The sequence below is a fragment of the Sus scrofa genome, chromosome X (genome assembly GCF_000003025.6).
Source record: "Sus scrofa isolate TJ Tabasco breed Duroc chromosome X, Sscrofa11.1, whole genome shotgun sequence".
Classification (NCBI taxonomy): domain Eukaryota; kingdom Metazoa; phylum Chordata; class Mammalia; order Artiodactyla; family Suidae; genus Sus; species Sus scrofa.
In genome coordinates this window covers 34177944-34199140 of record NC_010461.5, presented here as the reverse complement: position 1 = coordinate 34199140, position 21197 = coordinate 34177944, and the positions used below count along the sequence as shown (strand labels likewise).

The 21197-nt window shown below is 50.0% G+C and overlaps 1 protein-coding gene across 2 annotated transcripts in view; it reads left to right on the top strand.

Annotated features, from left to right (window-relative positions):
* SRPX (sushi repeat containing protein, X-linked) overlaps positions 679 to 21197 on the top strand; it is a 122886-nt gene continuing 102367 nt past the window's right edge. The window contains exon 1 of one of the 2 annotated variants that reach the window (XM_001927105.5): positions 679 to 968. In XM_001927105.5, coding sequence (XP_001927140.1) covers positions 881 to 968 — 88 coding nt within the window. In that variant the 5' untranslated portion in view covers positions 679 to 880. The remainder of the gene's footprint in view (positions 969 to 21197) is intronic. The other variant, XM_005673554.3, reaches the window with a different exon arrangement.

Below are 21197 nucleotides of genomic sequence, written 5' to 3'. Positions count from 1 at the left end.
GTGGTTGCGAACAATCCAGGAAACGGGGAAGTCTGCTTGCAGGAAGCTACAGCAGCTAGATTCCCGAGGCTGTGGATGAGCCAGGGAACTTTCTGGGCCTTGTGCTCACCCGTCAGCCGGCCCTGAAAAGAATATCTCGAGCCCCATCCCAAACCGCCCGGCAGGCTGCACGCACCCGGGGCCAGCCCTTGATTCATTCCCTTACAAAAGAGAAACCAAAAAGCTGTAGCATGGACTTTGGCGGGGGCAGAACCTCACACCGAAGTTCAAATCCCCTCTCCGCCCGTAACCCGAACCTCTGCAAGTTTCTAAGCGTCCTTCTGCTAAACTAGGGTGGGCCTAACACCGAATGCGGGGCGTGATCATGAGGGTCAAACGCATGAACTTGGACGTAACGACCTGCCGCGGTGGGCCACTCTGGAGCCCCTCTTTCCGTGCAAGACTCACGCAGCTTTCTGCACAGATGACATTGTGTTAGGCGCCGGGAATCTGGGAGGTGGTTGGGCCACCAGTGTGTGTGTTTGGGGTGAAAGGGCGCGCAATTGGGGAACAGAAAGATACTTTGGGATAATCCGGTTTGCTAGGGCCCGCCCCTGGCGCACTCAGGCCGCCCCCGCCCCCGGGGGGGGGAGGGGCGAGTGTCAGCCCCGCTTCCCGAAGAAGCGCTGGCACAAAAGGAGGGGGGTGGGTTGGAGCCCCAGCTGCGCCAGCGCTCCAGGGAGGCGGAGGAAGGAGGGCAGGCCCCTGGCGGGTGGGAGGGAGACGGGCGAGAGGAGGAGTTTTCCAGCTTGGCCCGCGGCGCAGCCCCTCGGTCGGGTCGGTCTCCTCCCGCCCCCGGGAAGCGCACAGCGCAGCCGAGCCGAGCGCAGCGCCGGTGAGCATGGGGAGCCCCGCACTCCGGCCCGCGCTGCTGCTGCTGCCGCCGCTGTTGCTGCTGCTGAGGGTCCCGCCGAGCCGCGGCTTCCCAGGTAGGGCCGGGGGCGGGGTCGCCTCCCCAGCGGGCGCCGAGGACCCTTGGCTCGGCGGGAGGGCGGTTTCGGGGCGCCCTTTGTTTGCTCGGACCTGGGCTGCCCCCTCCCCGGGGAGACGGGGGTGACGCGGGGCGGGGGCTCGTGTCCTGGCACTGGGAGGAGAGAGCCTACTGTCAGCCCCGCCGGGCGCCGTGAGCCCGAGGACCCTCTGTGCCTGGGGTTCCAGGGGGCCGATCAAACCCACGTTGGCGCTGGAGAAGTTCTGCCACGGGCTGCTTTCTCACTCTCTCTCGGAGTTTTGCCTCTCCCACGACGGGGGGCTCAGGGTGCTGGCAGCTAGTCACGGAAGGAGCCCCTGCCTCCTCCCACTCGAGGTCGCGGGCCACCCCCCCCCGGGGGGGGCGGCAGGGATGAGCCACAGGAGAACGACTCCCGTGGACAGCACCGGTCGGGGGGGTGCTCTGCCGCATCTCCGTACCCCCCCTGCTGGGGATTCTGAGAAAGTCTGCACCTCTGGGGGAGAGGTGCCAGCTGAGAGTGGTGACATGTGGCAAGCGCTCCATTAGCCCCAGGGAAAGAAGACTACACGGGCGGGCCGGGCGGGCTCTGCTAGACTTGGGGGTGTGGCTACTTGTGGCTGGTGGGCGTGGTCTGTAACATCTAAGGAAACCCCCGTGTCTATTAGGGCTCTCCTGGTGTTGACAAAACCTTTGGAGATGCCCTTTAAAAAGCTCCAGCTAACCCCCTCGTCCCAGAGTCTTAAGTTAACCAAGAGCGTCCGGGGAGCTGGGCGACATGGATGCGCTCCTGTCCCCCAGGAATGGAGAAGAGCTCCAAGGGAACTTTTTAATTTAGGGTTAATGGGAAAGTGGGTGACTATAGGGCGGACAAATATCTGACTTTACCATCTGGGGTCTGAGAAACGAACCCACCAACTTCTGGGTGAGGGATGGCAGGGGAGGATTCCCAGAGAACCTGCTCTGCTCAGGAAATGCAGGGAGGGCTGCTGGAGAGTCTCTGCACGGTCCCAAATGAATGAATGAATCGAACAAAGGTATAAAGTGATAATCCGGAACATTTGTGTTTTGAGCTGACTCTCGTAAATTTTAAGCTGTTTATTAGGACCTGGTGGAGCCTTGCTCAGCCCAGGGGCCCTCTTTTCCCATCTGCCCTCCGGCTCTCCTTCCCTCACCCTCTATCTTTATACAGCATCGCTTGCTGCCAGGGTCCAGCCACCCACAGATGGGTTTCCAGCTTGGGCGCTTGCAACCCTCCCGTCCTTTGTGGGAACTGGCCCAGGCTGGCCGGACTCCCTCCACCAGCCTGCAGGCTGTCCCCAGCTTGGCACATCCCAATGAGGTCTTTCAGGAAATGTGCTCTGCGGGAGCTGTTGATTCCAAAGGAAGGGATTTCAGTCCAAGCCAGAGGTTTTGGAAGGCTGGAGAGGGGAGACTCTTGAGGCCTGTGGGTCCTGAGGCAAATTAAGTCAGCCGAGTTCACCCCGAGTACTGACTGCGTACTCAAAATCTGGCTGGCAGATTTTGCAGATCATTTCAGGTAGTATCGTGTCTCCGGTAAGAGAGAAGGTGAGAAGCTTGGAATCAGGAACCTCTGAAGAGAGAGATGGGGATCCAGGGGCCCCCTCAGCCCCTCGATTTATATAACCATCTGAGATTTACTAGCAAATCTGTCAGAGAAAATCATTCCCATTCCCACTCCTAGAAGGTCTCTGGCGTTCTTCCATCTTTGAACTTGGTACAGCTTTTCTGGCTCTCTGATTTATTCTTTGCAGCCCAGCAAAGACACGGTGTCTGTGAAAACCCACATGAAATGTATGGAAAGTTCATAGCAGCATTTATCTGTGTTGGGTTGTGTTTATTTGCCTGTAAGATAGAATTTCTTACCCTGTTCTTTGTTTTTGTTTTTATGGGGGGGATTGACATATATTCGTTTCAGGTGTATGGCATAATGATTCGATATTTGTATACATTGCACAGTGATGGCCACTGTCAGTCTAGTTACCATCCGTCACGGTACATAGTTACGAATTTTTTTCTTCTTTTTTCTTGCGATGAGGACTTTTAAGATCAATACGGTATTATTAAGGAGCACCACCACGCTGTACATTACATCCCATGACTTGTTTACTTTAAAGCCAGAAATTTGTGCATTTCGATACCGTTCACCCATTTCACCCACTCCCTACTCCTCTTCTCCTCTGGCAACCAGCAATTTGTTCTCTGTATCTATGAGCTTAGGTTTTTGAAACATTTTTTGGAGTCCACATAAAAATACCGAGATCATACGGTATTTATCTTTCTCTGTCTGACTTATTTAACTTAGCTTAATGCCCTCAAGGTCCATGTTGTCACAAATGGCAGCTGTCAATTCTTTTTTATGGCTAAGTAATATTCCATTGTATATAAATAGTGGTACTTTTAATATTCATCCATTGATGGATACTTAAGCTGCTTCTGTATCTTGGCTTGTATAAATAACTCTGCAGTGAACATGGGGGTGCATCTATTTTTTTGAATTAATATTTTCTTTTTCTTCAGATAAATACCCAGAAGTGGAATTGCTGAATCATATACTAGCTCTATTGTTAATTTCGGAGGCACCTCCATACTGTTTTCCATAGTTTGGCCACATCAATTTACATTCCAGCCAACAGTGCACAAGGGTTCCCTTTGCCCCACATCCGCGCCAAGACTTGCTATTTCTTATCTTTGAGGACAATAGCCACTTGAACAGGTGTGAGGTGCTATCTCATTGTGGGTTTGCCTTGCATTTCCGCTTTATTCTGTCCTTAAACGAACTCTTGAAACCTCATTTACATCTGAGATTTTGTTTGGAGGGTCACTCCACCTCTTTCCGCAAGCCACACTGCAGATGGAGAATGAGCGCCGTGGCCACTGAGGGAAGCTCCGTGAATCTGACGCCTGGAGAAAACTGGTGAGGTAGCGTGGTTTCCCCAGCCAGGAAAACCGAGTGTGGTTTGCAGCAAAGCCAAACCAGACCACAGCAGCCAAAGCAGTCTTTTAAAATGGCCCATTTGGAGATAAGTATTAGGAACTGAACACCTGGCTTGGGATATACAATTAAAGTCACATCAGGAGCAGGTTAAGCCAGAAATGTCTATTTGGGTTTAAAACATGTAATCAGCTGACAGAATTCCTCTGCATTAAAAAGGAGAGTGGAAGAGCCGGATATCTTCATCTGGCACTTTCTTCATTGACAACACTTTTAGTGCAGGGTATGGCTGTTGCGGCTTCTCATTTCCCACATTTGTGAGCTGAAAGAGACAAGAGAACCCGTCACTAAATCACCATCTGCAAACCTCCTCACCTCCTCCATCCTCACACCAAGGTTTAAATATGGCCCGTCTTGTCAATTACTTCTACAACATTCTCACCTTTAGTCTCTCTTAGAACAAATCACTCTAGGAGTTCCCATCATGGCGCAGTGGTTAACGAATCAGACTAGGAACCATGAGGTTGCAGGTTCAATCCCTGGCCTGGCTCCGCAGGTTTAAGGATCCAGCCTTGCCGTGAGTTGTGGTGTAGGTTGCAGACTCGGCTCGGATCCCGTGTTGCTGTGGTGTACATAGGCCGGCGGCTATAGCTCCAAAGGGCCCTAGAAAAGGCAAAAAGACTCCCCCCCCCCCCCAAAAAAAGAACAACTCATTCTACTACTTTCTCTGGCCAGATACTGCTCTTTTAAATACAATTTTACTTTAATGCTAGTTTTTTTTTAATCTTACTTTATTTCTGTTTTTTAAAAAATGAATTAACTTTAGTGCTGTCGCGATCACCTGACTCTTCTACTCAGAAACGTAGATTAGCTGCCCCCTGTCCACTCTTAGGTTAACTAGAAAGTTCTTTGCTGTTTTCAGGTGACTGTACAGTTTGCCTGAAGCCTAATTTTCTAGTCCTTCTCTCCTGGCTTCCTAAAATCTGGCCCAAGTAGACTACCTGTTTTTATAAATGTTTTGGCTGTGCCTGCGGTGCGTGAAAGTTCCCTAGGCCAGGGATCAAACTCGCGCCATAGCAGCGACCCAAACCTTTGCGGTGACAATGCCAGATCCTTAACCCGCTGAGCCACCAGGGAACTTTCACTACCTGTTTTTATGGACCTGGAGTCTGATTTTCCCTTTTCTTGGTGATCGCTACTTCCCCACAGCCACTTGACTAAATTCTGCCCATGATCCAGCAAGACCCCCGCCTTGATGAAACTTTGCCTTGATCCTTTGTTTGAATGGGAAGCCTCTGCCTTCCCTGAAACACCCACAGCCTTTCCTATCTCTCTTGCAGTATTTTTGTTTGTTTGTTTGCTTTTTAGGGCCGTACCCACCGCATGTGGAAGTTCCCAGGCTAGGGGTCTGATCGGAGCTACAGCTGCCAGCCGACACCACAGCCACAGCCGTGTGGGATCCAAGCCGCATCTGCGACCTACAGCACAGCTCACGGCAACACGGGATCCTTAATCCACTGATCTCAGCCAGGGATCAAACCCACAACTTCGTGCTTACGAGTCGGATTCGTTTCCACTACGCCACAAAGGGAACTCCTCTCTTGTGGTATTTATCAGGCATCCCACGTCTAGATTCTGAGCTCTTAAAGGCAGGACGCTGCTATCTTAGCCCTCTTGGTATTTCTCAGTGCCTAGGCAGGACCCTGGAGCCGAAAAGATATTTGTGCGTATCGAGTTAACAGTTCCCCACAGTTCAGCTGATGGGCCATTGGCCAGAGGACCTGAGAGAAACGTGTGTGCAGGTAAACAGGACTTGGGTCACCATGAACCTACATACAGAGGGACGAAGCCCTGCTGGTCATAGAGGTCGCTTTTAAATCCATGAACACCCTTCCTTTGAGCCGTAACCTTCTCTGTTGGGGGCTGTAAGATGAGAGACTCACTCCAGCCACAAGCTGGAGTCTGCACTTGCTATTTTTGTTGGCTGCTTCGCTCCAGCCCCTTCCAAAGTGGTTGCATGGTTCCTTAGTCAACGCAAATACGTGTGCTACACCGATTCCGCTCTCAGAGAATGCACCTCAGACGGGTAATTGAAAGTGAAGATTGTGTTTAAACAGAAGAAGGCTGACATTGGCCCAGTTGGAACGTAGTCTGAAATGACAGCTGCCAAGTTCTGATCAATACCCAGGGTGAAGCTTCCTTCCAAAACAGCAGTGTGAATATTCACCTCACCTGACTGCCAGTTTCTAGGGAATTTCTCAAGCCAGCCCCTCGGTTCTTGATTGTGTGATTGACTGTCAGCTTTTATGGGCCATTGTTGATGGGATCTTTGAAGCCTAAATCTTTCTCTTGGCTAGCTGAATTTTCATCTGACATGGAATACATTTCTGCCTTCTCTCATGGAATCTGAGCTCTACCCAGAGACTTTTTTTTTTATAATTTTTAAAATTATAGTTGATTTCCAGTGTTGTGCCACTTGCTGCTGTACAACAAAGTGACCCAGTTGTGTGGATGTATATATATATATTTTCTTATATAGTATATATACCTTTCTGTCTCTTTTTTTTTTTTTTTGTCTTTTTGTCTTTTAGGGCCACACTGGTGGCATATGGAGATTCCCAGCCTAGGAGTCGAGTCGGAGCTATAGCCACCAGCCTACGCCAGGGCCACAGCCACGAAGGATCTGAGCTGCATCTGTGACGTACACCACAGCTCATGGCAACGCCAGATCCTTAACCCACTGAGCCAGGCTAGGGATCGAGCCCGCATCCTCATGCATGCTAGTCGGGTTTGTTAACCACTGAGCCACGACGAGAACTCCTACATTCCTTTTCTTATATGATCTTCCATCATGGTCTGTCCCAGGTGATTGGATATAGTTCCCTGTGCTGTACGGTAGGAGCTCGTTGTTTATCCATGCTAAATGTAATAGTCTGCATCTACCACCCCTAAACTCCCATCCCACAAGACTTTCTTTTTAAAGTGGACATGGAAAGATGGAGTGCTCAGGATGTGGAGGGTGAAAAAGGTAGGAAATTACTCCTGTCAGCAGCTTTCTGGATTTGGGGGAAATAGACACCAAGTTATCTAAGGTCGTAAATGTTATAACGCAGATGGGTTGACAGGCCCTGGGAAGCACTGAGAGGAGCCACGCAGGAAGGAAGACTGGGCCTGGAGATGGAAGAATGATGTTGGGAGGTGCTGATACCAGTGTTAGTGACACGACAGGCCCAAGGAAGGCTAGCGTAGGGGGTTCTTCTGGGCTTCCTTCTCTGAGAACATTTTGAAATTGGAAACCAAAATCCGCGTGGGTGTTCTTTTTCTGGGGAGAAGGCCCCATCCCAATTCAGAACCAGTACTCGCTAGAGCATCTTTGAGAATTCTATGAGAGAACGTGCACTTAATGGGCGCAAAAGTCAACATATAAGATGAAATTGCCAGAGTCGGGAAGCTTTGAACCAATGATCAGGCGGCCTCCTGAGTTATAACCACAGGTACAATTTCCTTTTCTCATTTAAAAAAATTGACACCAAACAAAGCAGTCATAACCCTAGGTTGTAATTCCCTTCAGGCCTGGGCCGGTGACTTGTAGCCCTCACTTAGCAGAGCGTCTGGACCGTGGGGCGGGATCTTTGGTCTTATTGGTGGGTCGACTGCATAATAGAAGTCATTGTGACAGGGAATCAACGCATTCCGTTTCAAATATCCCTGCAGGATTTAGCCAGAATTTCCAAGATGCTAATCCGCAAAGAAAAAGAAACGTGAGATAGCAGAATATCAGAGGCAATTTGCAAGACTCTGAACAAAAGATCCGTTTGGACAGGCAACAAGTCAGGGGGCACAGCTCATTGAGGAGGCTTTTGAATTTCAGATCACCCTAGGACACTGTTCTAGGAGACTTAGAGACTTCAGGGAGTTGGGGTGGGGGTGGGGGAGGGCGGGCAGGGTTTTGAGAGAAAGATTTAGGGATAAAGCTTGTGCAAGAGGAAAGTCCCTGGTAGCTTTGCTGAGCTCCCGAGTGGTCCAGATGGTAATTGGCTGCACCTGGGTATGACGGGCGCAGGACACACTCTGGCCTCAGAAACCTCTGGAACACTCATTCCCAAGCCGAGTGAATCACTGCCCCGTAATCCTTAGCTCAGACTGGATGCGTCTTTCTGCATTGTTCTCCAGGGAGGAGATAAATGGGTTTGGACAAAGTGGCTGGGATTATCCCAAAGGTCTGGGGTTGTAAATTAAGTATATGGGTTTTAAAAGTTGTTTTTTTTTTTTTTTTTTTTCCCTGAGTAACAGATCCAAACATAGAATTTGGGGGCGGACTTTCTGCCTTGGCCTTGCAATATCATCACACTGTTGGTTCTGCCCTGCTCTTAGAGTGACCTGTGCTGTGATGGGTCCCACGCTGATTCCCCTGTTGTCGCTGGCTCTCTGCAGTTGTGCCCAGTTTTGCCTGAGGAGCGTCCAGCTCCTGGATGCCAAGAGCACCCCAGGACCCCCTGCCGGATGCCTCTGGCCTGTCGTTTACCATGTGGGTGGCTGAGCTGAATGCCCCTGCCAGTTCCAGGGATTGAGGCGTGTTCGAAAACACTGGTTAAATTAGGGCCACAGGGCAAGCAAGGATTGAGCCAGGCTCTGGCAGGCCGCTTGTGGCGTGTCGAGGAAGTGGTGGCCTGGCCACGTCCTCCACCTTCGGAGACTGCCCCCGGGGTGGCTGTTCTGTGTGGGAACTCTGACAGACTTGTTGCCACTGACTCAGCATTTGTCAGGCAAAGGCTCCCATTCCTTAAGTACCCAATGTTGAAATCCTGGTTCCACTCAGATCCTAACTCAGCTTTCCAAAGAGCAGGCTCAGACTGTTTCACCATGATCTTCTCATGGACCTGACGTCTCCAGCCGTGTGAGCAGCCACGGAGTCTGGTTCCCTCCGTGTCCTCTCGGCTGAGCAGGGAGCCTGGCCCCTGAGCTGCTCTCGGTGACTCTGTAGAATGACACCTGCTGGGGAGCAGGCCTCTGGCCAGGACTGAGCTGCTGGCTGGGTGTCTGGGGCGCTACCTAGATTCACACGGGAGTGTCTCATCCACGTCCAGACTCCCCTGCATGGACCACCTAATTCAGGTGGCATCTCAGCCCAAGGGGGCGCCCGAGATGGACTCCCCATGTCTCATTGATGAGCCTCCAAGGTCCAGCGAGTGGCAGGGAGTTGCTTGGGGTCCCCCGGCGAGTTAGAAGCAGAGCTGGGTTTAGAAATCTGTCTGGTGACTCCAGGATTTCTTTTACTCTGCCGGCAGGTACTAAAATCGAGTTTGTTTTTTTTTCTCTTTTTTGGCAACCCCTCGACATATGGAGTTTCCGGGCCAGGGATCATATCCGAGCCATAGTTGTGACCTACGCTGCAACTGCGGCAATGCTGGATCCTTCCCATCGTGCCGGACTGGGGATTGAACCTGCGCCCCAGCACTCCAGAGATGCCGCTGATCCCATTGCAGCACAGCAGGAACTTCCTAAAGCCAGTTTTTGAGTGGCTGCTACACATCAGGCACTGGGCCAGCCCTGAACCCTGTCCCTGCTGTATTTCCACATGGTTCTCCATGTCAACCCTTGGCTGCAACCTTGGAGTCTCACTCCCTGGGCTGCTCGGGTGACCTCGAGGGTTTTGACAAGTTGCTGCCCCGAGACCAATCCTTGCCCCCTCTTGTCGAGGTCTCAAAAGCTGCCTCTCTGTGCCACTGGCCTGGAGCTCCTCAACTGATACATCGTGAAATTCTCCCCAGCTTTATTGTGATATCATTCACAGACCCTACCACCTACCCACTTAATTCAGTGAGTTGTGTATCCATCACAAGTTGAGAACATTTTCCTTACCCCTAAAAGAAACCCCGCACCCCTGAACCATCTCTCCCCACTCCCTCTCCACAGCCCTAGGCCACTGCTCAAGTATTTTCTGTCGCTATAGATTTTCCTATTTTTACCCTTCCATATAAATGGACTCACCCAGTATTTGTCCTTTTGTGTCTGGCTTCTTTCACTTAGCATAATGTTTTCAAGATTCATCCATGTTGTAGCACACGTCAGAACTTGACCCTTTTTTTTTTTTTTTTTTGTCTTTTTAGGGCCTCACCCGAGGCATGTGGAGGTTCCCAAGCTAGGAGTTGAATCGGATCTGTACCTGCCAGCCTACACCACAGCCACAGCAACGCCAGATCCCAGACATGTCTTCGGCCTACACCACAGCTCACGGCAATGACGGAGCCTCAACCCACTGATCGAGGCCAGGGATTGAACACACAACCTCATGATTCCTAGTCAGGTTCATTAACTACTGAGCCATGACGGGATCTCTGACAACTTGACCCTTTTTCTCTTTTTTTTGTCTTTTGTCTTTTTAGGGCCACACCCACGGCATATGGAGGGTCCCAGGCTAGGGGTCTAATTGGAGCTGCAGCCTACACCACAGCCACAGCCACATGGGATCCGAGCCATGCCTGTGACCTGCACCACAGCTCACGGCAACACCGGATCCTTAACCCACTGAGCGAGGCCAGGGATCAAACCTGCAACCTCATGGTTCCTAGTCGGATTCGTTAGCCACTACACCATGACAGGAACTCCAGCTTGACCCTTTTTCATGGCTGAATTGTATTCCATTGTGTGGATAGACTCCATTTTATCTGTTCATCAGTTGATGGATCATTATGAGTATTGCCGCAATGAATAGGCAGGTATGAGTTTCTGTGTGGACCTGGGTTTTCATCTCTCTTGGGTAGGTCCTTAGGAGTGGAATCGTTGGGTTATATGGTAACTGTGCTTAACCACTGGGGGAACTGCCAGACTGTTTTCCAGAGTGACTCTACCCTTTTACATTCCCACCAGCAGTGTGGGATGCTGCCGATTTCTCTACGGCTTTACCAGCTCTTGAAATTAACTTTTTGGTTAAATAATGTCATTATATCTCAGTTCATTAACAGCTTCTGTTCAAGGGCTGAGTGACAAAACAGTGTCTGTGCTGCCAACTATGGCAGCAGACTGGCGAGAGTCACCTCAGGGGGCCTGCCACCCTCTCGCTGCTGGCTGCAGGCCACCGCTAGTCCCTAAGGCGCTTTGGGCAGGTGAGAGAAAGGTGCTAGGTCTACCCACAGGTAATGCTATAGGCAGGGACCTTGGAGACAGACTTTCTGCTAAGTAGGGGAAGCGTAGAGACAGGCTCAGGACTCAAGACTTAAAGAGCAGAGGGCAGCACGGTTTGAGACCCTGCCTGCTCTTTGTGTGTGGGTGATGGTGGATGCTGTGGTGTAGACAACTTCCTAAATACTCATCTCTGCGGCATTCCTGGGTGTTAGTAGCTCAGGCCCAGGTGAGACAGAGCTCTGGGCCCCATGTTCTTTCACAGTTTGCGATTGTTATAAAGGAGAACAGGAGTTCCCCGGTGGCACAGTGGGTTAAGGATCTGGCCCTGCCACTGCTGTGGCTTGGGTCACTGCTGTGGCACAGGTTCGATCCCTGGCCTGGGAACTTTAGCATGCCACAGGCGTGACCAAAATTACATACTTAAATAAAATAAAGAGGAGAGGGAGTTCCTGTTAGGGCTCAGTGGAAATGAACCCGACTAGTGTCCATGAGGATTTGGGTTCGACCCCTGGCCTCCCTCAGTGGGTTAAGGATCCGGCATTGCAGTGAGGTTGCAGATGTGGCTTGGATCTGGCGTTGCTGTCACTCTGGCGTAGGTTGGCAGCTATAGCTCCTATTCCACCCCTAGTCTGGGAACCTCCATATGCTGCACCTGTGACCCTAAAAGCAATCAATCAATCGATCGATCAATCAAAATAAGAGAAGAAAACAAAAAGCTATGCTTGCATGTCCGCGGCATCCTCTCGAGCTTGAATCTTTGGGTCACCTGCGAGCCGAGCAGGCAAGTCAGAAGCTCCGGCCCCACCGGAGACCTACTGCCTCTTCATGCACCTTTGAACGAGATCCCTCCAATGCTTCCTGTGTACCTTGGAACTGGAGAAGGATGGGTCTGTGGTTGGCTTTAGCCCTTTGCCCAGACGGGGTGACTGGCCTGTTGATAAGGGCCCCTCCCCTCCCCTGTCCCTTCCGCCCTGGGCTTTGCCTTCATCACGGCATCCTCTCCACTTCCTTTCCTAAGTCCCCGACATTCCTGAGATAAGCATGTGCAGGCTTTCCTTTTCTGCTCCCTCTCCTAACTCCAAAACAAACCCCACCCCTGGGGGGGGGGCCCTCGACCGCATCTCCTTTCAAGTCCTCCTGCCTGCAGTGCAGCCCCTGCCTGGCGAATCTCCAGCGGCAGCAGGGATGGGGAGCAGGCACCTCGCGGGCCTTTGCCCTGCAGCTCAGCTGTAGCTGAGAAATAACTTCAGCTCTTTGAGGCCCTAGAAGTGTTATGAGGGCAGCTCGTGCCTCCCTAGCAAGGCCGTGTACTGGGAATGAGAATTTCTGCAGTCGACCAGCCCTTAAAGGCACAGGGGCTACACATTTTTGGATCAGAGACTGACTGCGCTGGGGTTAGGAAGGAGGCAGCACCTTGGAGGGTGGGTGAGGTTGACACCAGTGAGGAAGTCGGGGGCGGGGGGTGGGCAGGGGCACACCCCGCCCCTCTCGTGAAGCCCCCCATGCCCCTCAAACCAGGCAAGGAAGGAAAACTGAAGTGTTTAGCAGCACTAAAAGGGGGCCCCCCACCGTCTGGGGGCTTTGGGTAAGCGGTTCCCAGCCCAGCAGTGGTTTGGGGACAGGCTGAATCAGGATGACCTGGGGAGTCTGATGAAATGACGATTCCCTGAATGCCTCCCCCCAGCCCCACCCCCACCCCAGCCTCTGTACGACCTGAGTGGGAACCTGTCATCTAGGGCGGGGGGTCTGCAAACTAAGTCTGGACAGGCCAGATGCCACCCTCCACCGTCTGGTTTGGTAGATGACCCGTGAGCTAAGAATGGTGTTTGCATTTGCAAGGGGTGGAAACTCGAAAGGAGAAGCCAATTGTGTAACACGTGACAGTGCCATGAAATTCCGATACCAGTGTCACTGGAACCCAGCCGTGCTCCTTTGTTTGGGTTGTTGTCTGCGGCTGCTTGGCGATAAGTGGCGGAGTAGCGTAGCTGTGACAGAGCCCGTATGGCCTGCAAAGCTGAAACGTATTTCTTCTCTGGCTCTTTAGAGGGAAATTTGCCAACCCCTTAACGGGGACCTTGCCGCTGAGAGTAGAGACTGAGGCCAGCCTGGCCCCAGAGCTCTAGAGACATGGAGGAATTAGACCGGGGAAATCAGAGCTGACCTTTCGCAAGGTTCCAAGGTGTTCAGGGCTGTTGCTCCTTCACCGTGAGAACTCATCTTGGCCTTTGCCAGGGCGTCTTTGAAGCCGTCCGGGCCAGCATGCTGTAACTGGCACCATACCCTGTGCTTTTCTTTATCTGCCAGATACCTGGCTGTCTCTTCTCTCCGAGGCTCAGGAACCTCGCGATAGCCTCTAGAAACTAGGCCCCTGTTTTCTTCTCACCAGTTCTTGGCCCAGGCCTGGTATCCTAATCCCAGACTGGAGGTGGACCGGCCCTGGCTCCCGCTGGACAGTCTTGCTGGAGGCTGAGTGGATTTCTGCACCACGGGCTTGGGGCTCTCCAGCTCTGCTGCCCTGCCAGGGGCCACCTCCACGGTGTGGCCCGCAGCCCTTCTCTGCCCCCATCGCTGCTCAGGCCTGGACTCAGACATCTGTCTTTGACTGGTTGCTGTTGGTTCTGGAGCCTGTGATCGTTCTGCTGGGCGGGAGCATCCCGGTAGAACATTTTCCAAAAGTGGCTGCTTCCCAGGGCGATGCATAGATGTTCTGTGGGCAGCAGAATACATTGTAAGTAAGTTGGGAAACGCTGGGTTCCAGTAGGTTTCTTTACGGCAGGACTGCTCAGGGTCATTGATTGACCAGGGTCATTGTTACCCTTCCGGAGAGAACCAATCGTGAGGACCACAGGATCTCAGGTTGTGGTCCCCAGACCAGCAGCAGCAGCACCTGTGAACTTACTAGATGCGTAGATTCTCGGGCCCCACCCCAGAGCTGTTGAATCAGAAGCTGGCTGTGGGGGAAGGAGGGCCCAGCAACCGTGTTAGAACAATTCCTTCAGGTGCTTCTGATGGCTGTTCAAGTGTGAGAAGCACTGGTGTGGACATTTCCAAGCTATTTTCTTACAGCATCTCAGGAGACTAGTGTTTCTTCTTTGCTGTTGTTAGAGGGAACTGTGTCTTTGGTCTCAAGACCGGACATTTGGGAAGATGACTTTGAATTGCCTGAAGCATTTACTGGGGGCAGGGACCACTGCCGGCTCAAGGGGGAAATAAGAAGCAAAACCTGGAGTTCCCATCGTGGCTCAGCGGAAACGAATCTGACTAGCATCCACGAGGACACAGGTTCGATCCCTGGCCTCGCTCAGTGGGTTGAGGATCTGGCGTTGCCGTGAGCCGTGGCGTAGGTTGTAGACGTGGCTCAGATCTGCTGTGGCTGTGGTGTAGGCCGGCAGCCGCAGCTCTGATTCGACCCCTAGCCTGGGCTCCTTCCTGTATATGCCACGGGTGCAGCCCTAAAAAGACAAAAAAAGGAAAAAGAAACGAAACTTTTGGGGAGCTCCATCTGTCCCACCTCTGGCCTGCTAGGCAGTTGTGTGCATATTTGGTGAAAAGGAGTTTCCTCTAGCTGAAAGCCACCCGCGTTTGACCGTTGCAAGTGTGTGTTCTTTGAAATGTGATTCTATAAAACGTGAAGAAAGCTGGGAGCAGCTGCTGGGATGTATTTCTTTCCATGTCTAAACGTTGTCTCCTTTCGGAAGACCTTTCCTCTGCTGCAAGATTTCCTCCTGCAAATCCCCAGCCCATCTTCCTGGCGGGTCGGGTCCATGGCTGTTGCTGGTGCCCTTGCCCGCAGCACTGGCCCTGCTTCTCAGCACGGGAAGGCCTCGGGGGGATTTCGGATCCGAGGAGATGCTCTGTCCCCCTACAGCTGTGCATTCCTTCCCAGCGCTCAGTTGCCGCCCTCTCGTCCTAGAACTTCCTCCTTGGCTCTTGGGGCCGGTGAGTGGGGTCCCGGCCTTGGGCCTGCAGGTGACTGCTTTTTGTGCTTGGCCACCAGAGAGTTGGTCAACGCTGCGTCGTCGCTTAGTTGGAAGATCTCAAGGACAGTGAGGCTTGGGGGTGAGGTGAGAGGGCTCACTGAGTCCCCACGCCCAGATCTCGGCTCTGCCTTTGTTTAAATGGAGGTGAGGCCTCGAGACCTCACAAGCCGACGGACAGGCAGGTTCCTGGTTGAGTTTTGCCTTCTGAAGAGAGTTGTAAAGAAGCAGCCTCGCCTCACCTGCTGGGAAACGGAGGCACCTTGATGCCCCCCGCCCCCCGTGGCTGTGGAGCAAGAGAGAGCTCCCATCCAGCTCCGTGTCTCCCTCGGCGAGTGCGTCCATCTGGAACCTTCTGCGGAAGGCCTGGCTGCAGGCTCCCTCCTTTCTTGGATTTTGACTGGGTCTCAGTTGACCTCTTTGGAGGACAGTTGAGCCTTTGGAAGGCCGTACCCCATTGCTTTTGTTCCGCTGTCTGGGTTTACGTTGAAGGCCAGACAGTCGGCGTTCTGTGCCGAGTGCCAACCGCCAGACTCCGGGGCTTCGGGAAGGCCCTTGGTGGGAACCGCAGCTGGTGTTTGCCGAGGGCCTCTGCTCTGCGCCAACCTCCTCAGAGGCCGGGGCCGGTCTTTTTGCTGTTTCTCTTCTTTCCCAGCTTTAGGCAGTCGGCCCAACATTAAACAATAGGAGGACACTAAACTGACAAAAAAAGTTTTTCTCCTTAGACAAGAGAATACCTTCATTTATAAAGTCAGCCGTGTAACTCTCTTTTCATTAACTGTGTAAAATCTGGCCAGAATTGAAAGTTCACAAACCACATGCTGTCTTAATTGTCTCTGCTAATTCAAGGCGGGGGGCCTGGGGAAGGCACGTACGTACCATCGGCTCTGCCTCGAGGCCTCCCTCTGGGGTCTCGTGTGGGAGCGTTTGAAGAGAAGAAGGGACATTCTCTCGGATGAAACAGCCGTGGAAGTAAGGCTGTCTCTGAGAGCTGGTGCCTGGCAGGGGTTACTGTCTTGCCACCGCCCTCCCCGCCCGCCCGCCCCGGCCCCACTATTATTATTTTCCCTGGATGAAATCAAGTTAAATGGGGAAGAGGGGAGTTCGCGTCACGGCGCAGCAGAAACGAATCTGACTAGGAACCATGAGGATGCAGGTTCGATCCCTGGCCTCGCTCAGTGGGTTCAGGATCCAGTGTTGCCGTGAGCTGTGGTGCAGGTGGCAGGCGTGGCTCGGATCTGGCGTTGCTGTGGCTGTGGGGCAGGCCAGCAGCTGTAGCTCTGATGGGTCCCCAAGCCTGGGCACCTCCATATGCTGTGGGTGTGGCCCTAAAATGACAAAAAAAAAAAAAGAAGTTGAAGAGTAGCCTTAATGGTGGAAGAAACTACATGAAGCTGATGCTTGGGTGCAAAAGAGGGAGGAAGAGTCCCCAGTAGGGTGGAGCCTAAGTTGCATGTATTGCAAGCAGTGCATGTATTGCGTTTCCTCCCTTCCCTGTCCCTCCTCCCCGGTCTGTCATTGTGACGGTGCTTCCTGGGATTCCTCCCAAATGAACTACCTGCCCCTTATCTTAGAGTCTGCTTTGAGGGGCATTCACACAAACATGGCTCAGCTGGAATTTTTTAAAATTTTGTTGCAGTGTAGTTGACTTACAGTGTTGTATTAGTTTCAGGTGTAGAGCAAAGTGAATCAGGCATACATATAAAAATATCCATTCTAGGAGTTCCTGTTGTGGCTCAGCGGGTTATAAACCCAACTAGTATCTGTGAGGATGTGGGTTCGATCCCTGGCCTTGATCAGTGGGTTCAGAATCTGGTGTTGCCAGGAGCTGTGATGTAGGTCGCAGAGGCAGCTTGGATCCCGCGTTGCTGTGGTTGTGGTGTAGGCCAGCAGCTGCAACTCTGATTCAACCCCTAGCCTGGGAACCTCCATATGCTGCAGGTGTGACCCTAAAAAGCAAACAAAAAAAGTATAAATATATCCATTCTTTTTTTTTCATATTATACATTGTTGAGTAGATTTCCCTGAGCTATACAGTAGGTTTTTTTTTTTTTGCTTTTTAGGCCTGCACCCATGGCATATGGAGGTTCCCGGGCTTGGGGTTAAATCGGAGCTACAGCTGCCAGCCTACAACACAGACACAGCAACACTGGATCCTTAACCCACTGAGCAAGGCGAGGGATCGATCCCACAGCCTCATGGTTGCTAGTGGGATTCGTTTCCACTGTGCCATGATAGAACTCCAGTAGGTTCTTATTAATCATCAATTTTATACAGTAGTGTGTATGTTATTCCCACCCTCCCAATTCTTCCCTTCCCACAATGGTTTCCACTATGGTAACCATAAGATCAGTTTTGAAATCTGTGAGTTTATTTCTGTTTTATAAATAATCTTTGTATCATTTTTATTAGATGCCACATATAAGTGATATCATGTGATATTTGTCTTTCTCTGTCTGACTTACTACATTCAGTATGATAATCTCTAGGTGCATCTATGTTTTTGCAAATGGCATCATTTCATCCTTGTTGATGGCTGAGTAATATTCCATTGTATATATGTACCACATCTTTTGCCATTCCTCTGTCAGTGGACATTTAGGTTGCTTCCATGTCTTGGTTATTGTAAATAATGCTGCAAAGAACACTGGGGTGCATGTATCTTCTTGAATTGTGGTTTCGTCCATATCTAGGCCCAGGAGTGGGATTGCTGGATCATATATGGTGGCTCCATATTTAGTTTGTGAAGAAGCTTCTGTATTTGTTTTCTATAGTGGCCGCACCAATTTGCATTCCCACTAACAGTGTAGGAGGGTTCCCTTTTCTCCACACCCTCACCAGTATTTGTTGTTTGTAGATTTTTGACGATGGCCATTCTGACTGGTGTGAGGTGATGATACCTCATGGTGGTTTCGACTTGCATTTCTCTAATAATTAGTGATGTTGAGCAATTTTTCTTGTGATTTTGGCCATCTGTCTTCTTTGGAGAAACGTCTATTTAGTTCTTTTGCCCATTTTTTGAGTGGGTTTTATATATGTATATATATATATATATATAAAACTACATGAGATGTTTGTATATTTTGGAGATTAATGCCTTGTCGGTTGCTTTGTTTGCAAAGATTTTCTCCCATTCAGCTGGAATTCAACTCAAGATTAGTTTTTGATTCAGAATTCTTTCTGCTGCTGCCTTGATTCCTGCTGAATAGAGCAGTCTTGAATAGTAAGGAACCTGGACGGTTGACTGCTGTGAGGAAGCTTGAACAGTGTCCCAGTTCTCTGTTGCTGTGTAAGAGACCATCCTAAAACTTAGTGCCTTTCAAACCGCTGCCATCACATAGTTGCTCATGGTTCTGCCATTTGGTCAGGGCTTGGTGGGGATGGCTCATCTCTGCTCACCACGATGCTGGCTGGGGCAGCTCACATGGGGCTGGCAAATCCAAGATGGCTCCACTCCCGCATCCAGCACTTCATGTGGCGTGACTGCAAGGGCTGACATGGCTGTGTGTCTCTACCTTTTTGCAGTCTCCTCGTCTCTCTATTCTCTGTCTCTCTGTGTCTCTGTTGCCTTTCTCTCCAGCAGAGTAAGTGGACTTTTTAGCATGCAGATGGATTCCCAGGGGGTGAGAGCCAAAGCTGCCTGGACACTTAAGGCCCGAGGCACATTACTTCTGTCATATTCTATTCATCAAAGCAACTGGCAAAGCAGGCCTAGATTCAGGGCGCTGGTGGTGCTTAATAGACACCACCTCTCAAGATGGAAGGAGTGGTTTGCATGTGTAGGGAGGGAGGAATTCTTGGTGCCCAACTTTGCAAGCAATCCACTACAAGGCTGGTTTGGAAGAGCATGTGGGAAATGTGAGCTTAAGTTCTCAGGATGTTTGCTGCATGCGTTCTGATGAAACGCTGGACTCCACGTTAGCTATTCAAATGTTTTAGGCTGTTTAGCTACGGAATATGACATGCCTGGTTTCTCGCACATCCATAGAACTGAATAAATTGGTGGTTTGGGGGATATCCAAGGATCATTTCCCAATGCTTATGGGTATTCGCACCATCTCCATTCTTTAATCCCCAATACTCTCTCTTATTTTGATCAAAGGCAGATTTTATTAAAGAAAAGGTCACTCAAAATAGATCATAGACTTAAATATAAAATCTACAGCTGGAGTTCCCGTTGTGGCTTAGCGGTTAACGAACCCGACTAGCATCCATGAAGATGCAGGTTTGATCCCTGGCCTTGCTCGGGCGGGGTTTAAGGATCCAGTGTTGCCATGAGCTGTGGTGTAGGTCACAGACAGGGCTCGGATTCCATGTGGCTGTGGCTGTGGCGGTGGCTATAGCTCCGACTGGACCCCTAGCCAGGGAACCTCCATATGCCATGGGTGTGGCCCTAAAAATACAAAATAAAATAAAATCTACAACCATAAAACTTCTTGATGATAATATAGGAGGAAATCTTTGTAAGCTTGAGTTAGACAAGGCTTTTTTTTTCTATTTCATTTTTTTATTCTTTTATTCCACTATAGTTGGTTTATAGTGTTCTGTCAATTTCTACTGTACAGCGAAGTGACCCAGTCATACATATATATATATATATATTATCCTCCATCATGTTCCATCATAAGTTACTTGATATAGTTCCCTGTGCTCTGCAGCAGGATCTCATTGCTTCTCCACTCCAAATGCAACAGTTCGCATCTGTTAACCCCCAGACTGCCAGTCCATCCCACTCCCTCCCTCTCCTCCTTTGGCAACCACAAGTCTGTTCTCCAAGTCCACGAGTTTCTCTATGTGGAAAGGTTCATTTGTGCCATATATTACATTACAGATATAAGTGATAGCATATGGTGGATATTTGTCTTTCTCTTTCTGACTTACTTCACTCAGAATGAGAGTCTCTAGTTCCATCCATATTGCTGCAAGTGGCATTATTTTGTTCTTTTTATGGCTGAGTAGTATTCCATTGTGTATACATACCACTTCTTCTTAATCCATTCATCTGTCAATGGACATTTAGGTTGTTTCAATGTCTTGGCTATTGTGAATAGTGCTGCAATGAATATATGGGTGCATGTATCTTTTTTAAGAAAAGTTTTGTCTGCATATATGGCTAGGAGTGGGATTGCTGGGTCATATGGTAGTTCTACTTATAGTTTCCTGAGGTACTTCCATACTGTTTTCCACAGTGGTTATACCAACTTATATTCCCACCAACAATGTTGGAGGGTACCCTTTTCTCCACACCCTCTCCAGCATTTGCTATTTGTTGACTTGTTAATGCTGGCCATTCGGACCGGTGTGAGGTGATACCTCATTGTAGTTTTTATTTTCATTTCTCTAATAATCACTGATGTTGAGCATTTTTTTCATGTACCTGTTGGCCATCTGTATATCTTCTTTGGAGAAAGATCTAGTCAGGTCTTTTGCCCATTTTTTAATTGGGTTGTTGGGTTTTTGCTGTTGAGTTGTATAAGTTGTTTGTATATTTTACAGATTAAGCCCTTGTCAGTTGCATTGTTTGAAACTATTTTCTCCCCTTCCATAGGTTGTCTTTTTGGGTTGTTTTTTTTTTTTAATGGTTTCCTTTGCTGTGCAAAAGCTTGTCAGTTTGATTAGGTCCCACTGGTTTATTTTTGCTCTTATTTCTGTTGCCTTGGGAGTCTGACCTAAGAAAACATTTGTATGGTTGAGTCAGAGAATGTTTTGCCTGTGTTCTCTTCTAGGAGTTTTATGGTGTCTTGTCTTACATTTAAGTCTTTAAGCCATTTATTATAACTGATTTACAAGGTTCTGGGCTTTCTTAGTTATGACACCAAAAGCCTGATCCATAAAATGTAAAAAAAAAAAATGTACTTCATCCAAATGTAAAACTTCTGTTCTTTGAAAAACACAGTTGAGAGAATGAAAAGACAGGCCACAGACTGGAGAAAAATATTTGCAAAAAAAATATCTAATAAAGAATTTTTATCCAAAATATATAAAGAGCTCTCTAAACTCAACAGTAAGAAAACAAGTAACCCAACTTAAAGAGTGGGTGAAATATTTTAACAGCCAATTCACTAAAGAAGGTATATGAGGAGTTCCCGTCGTGGCGCAGTGGTTAACGAATCCGACTAGGAACCATGAGGTTGCGGGTTCGGTCCCTGCC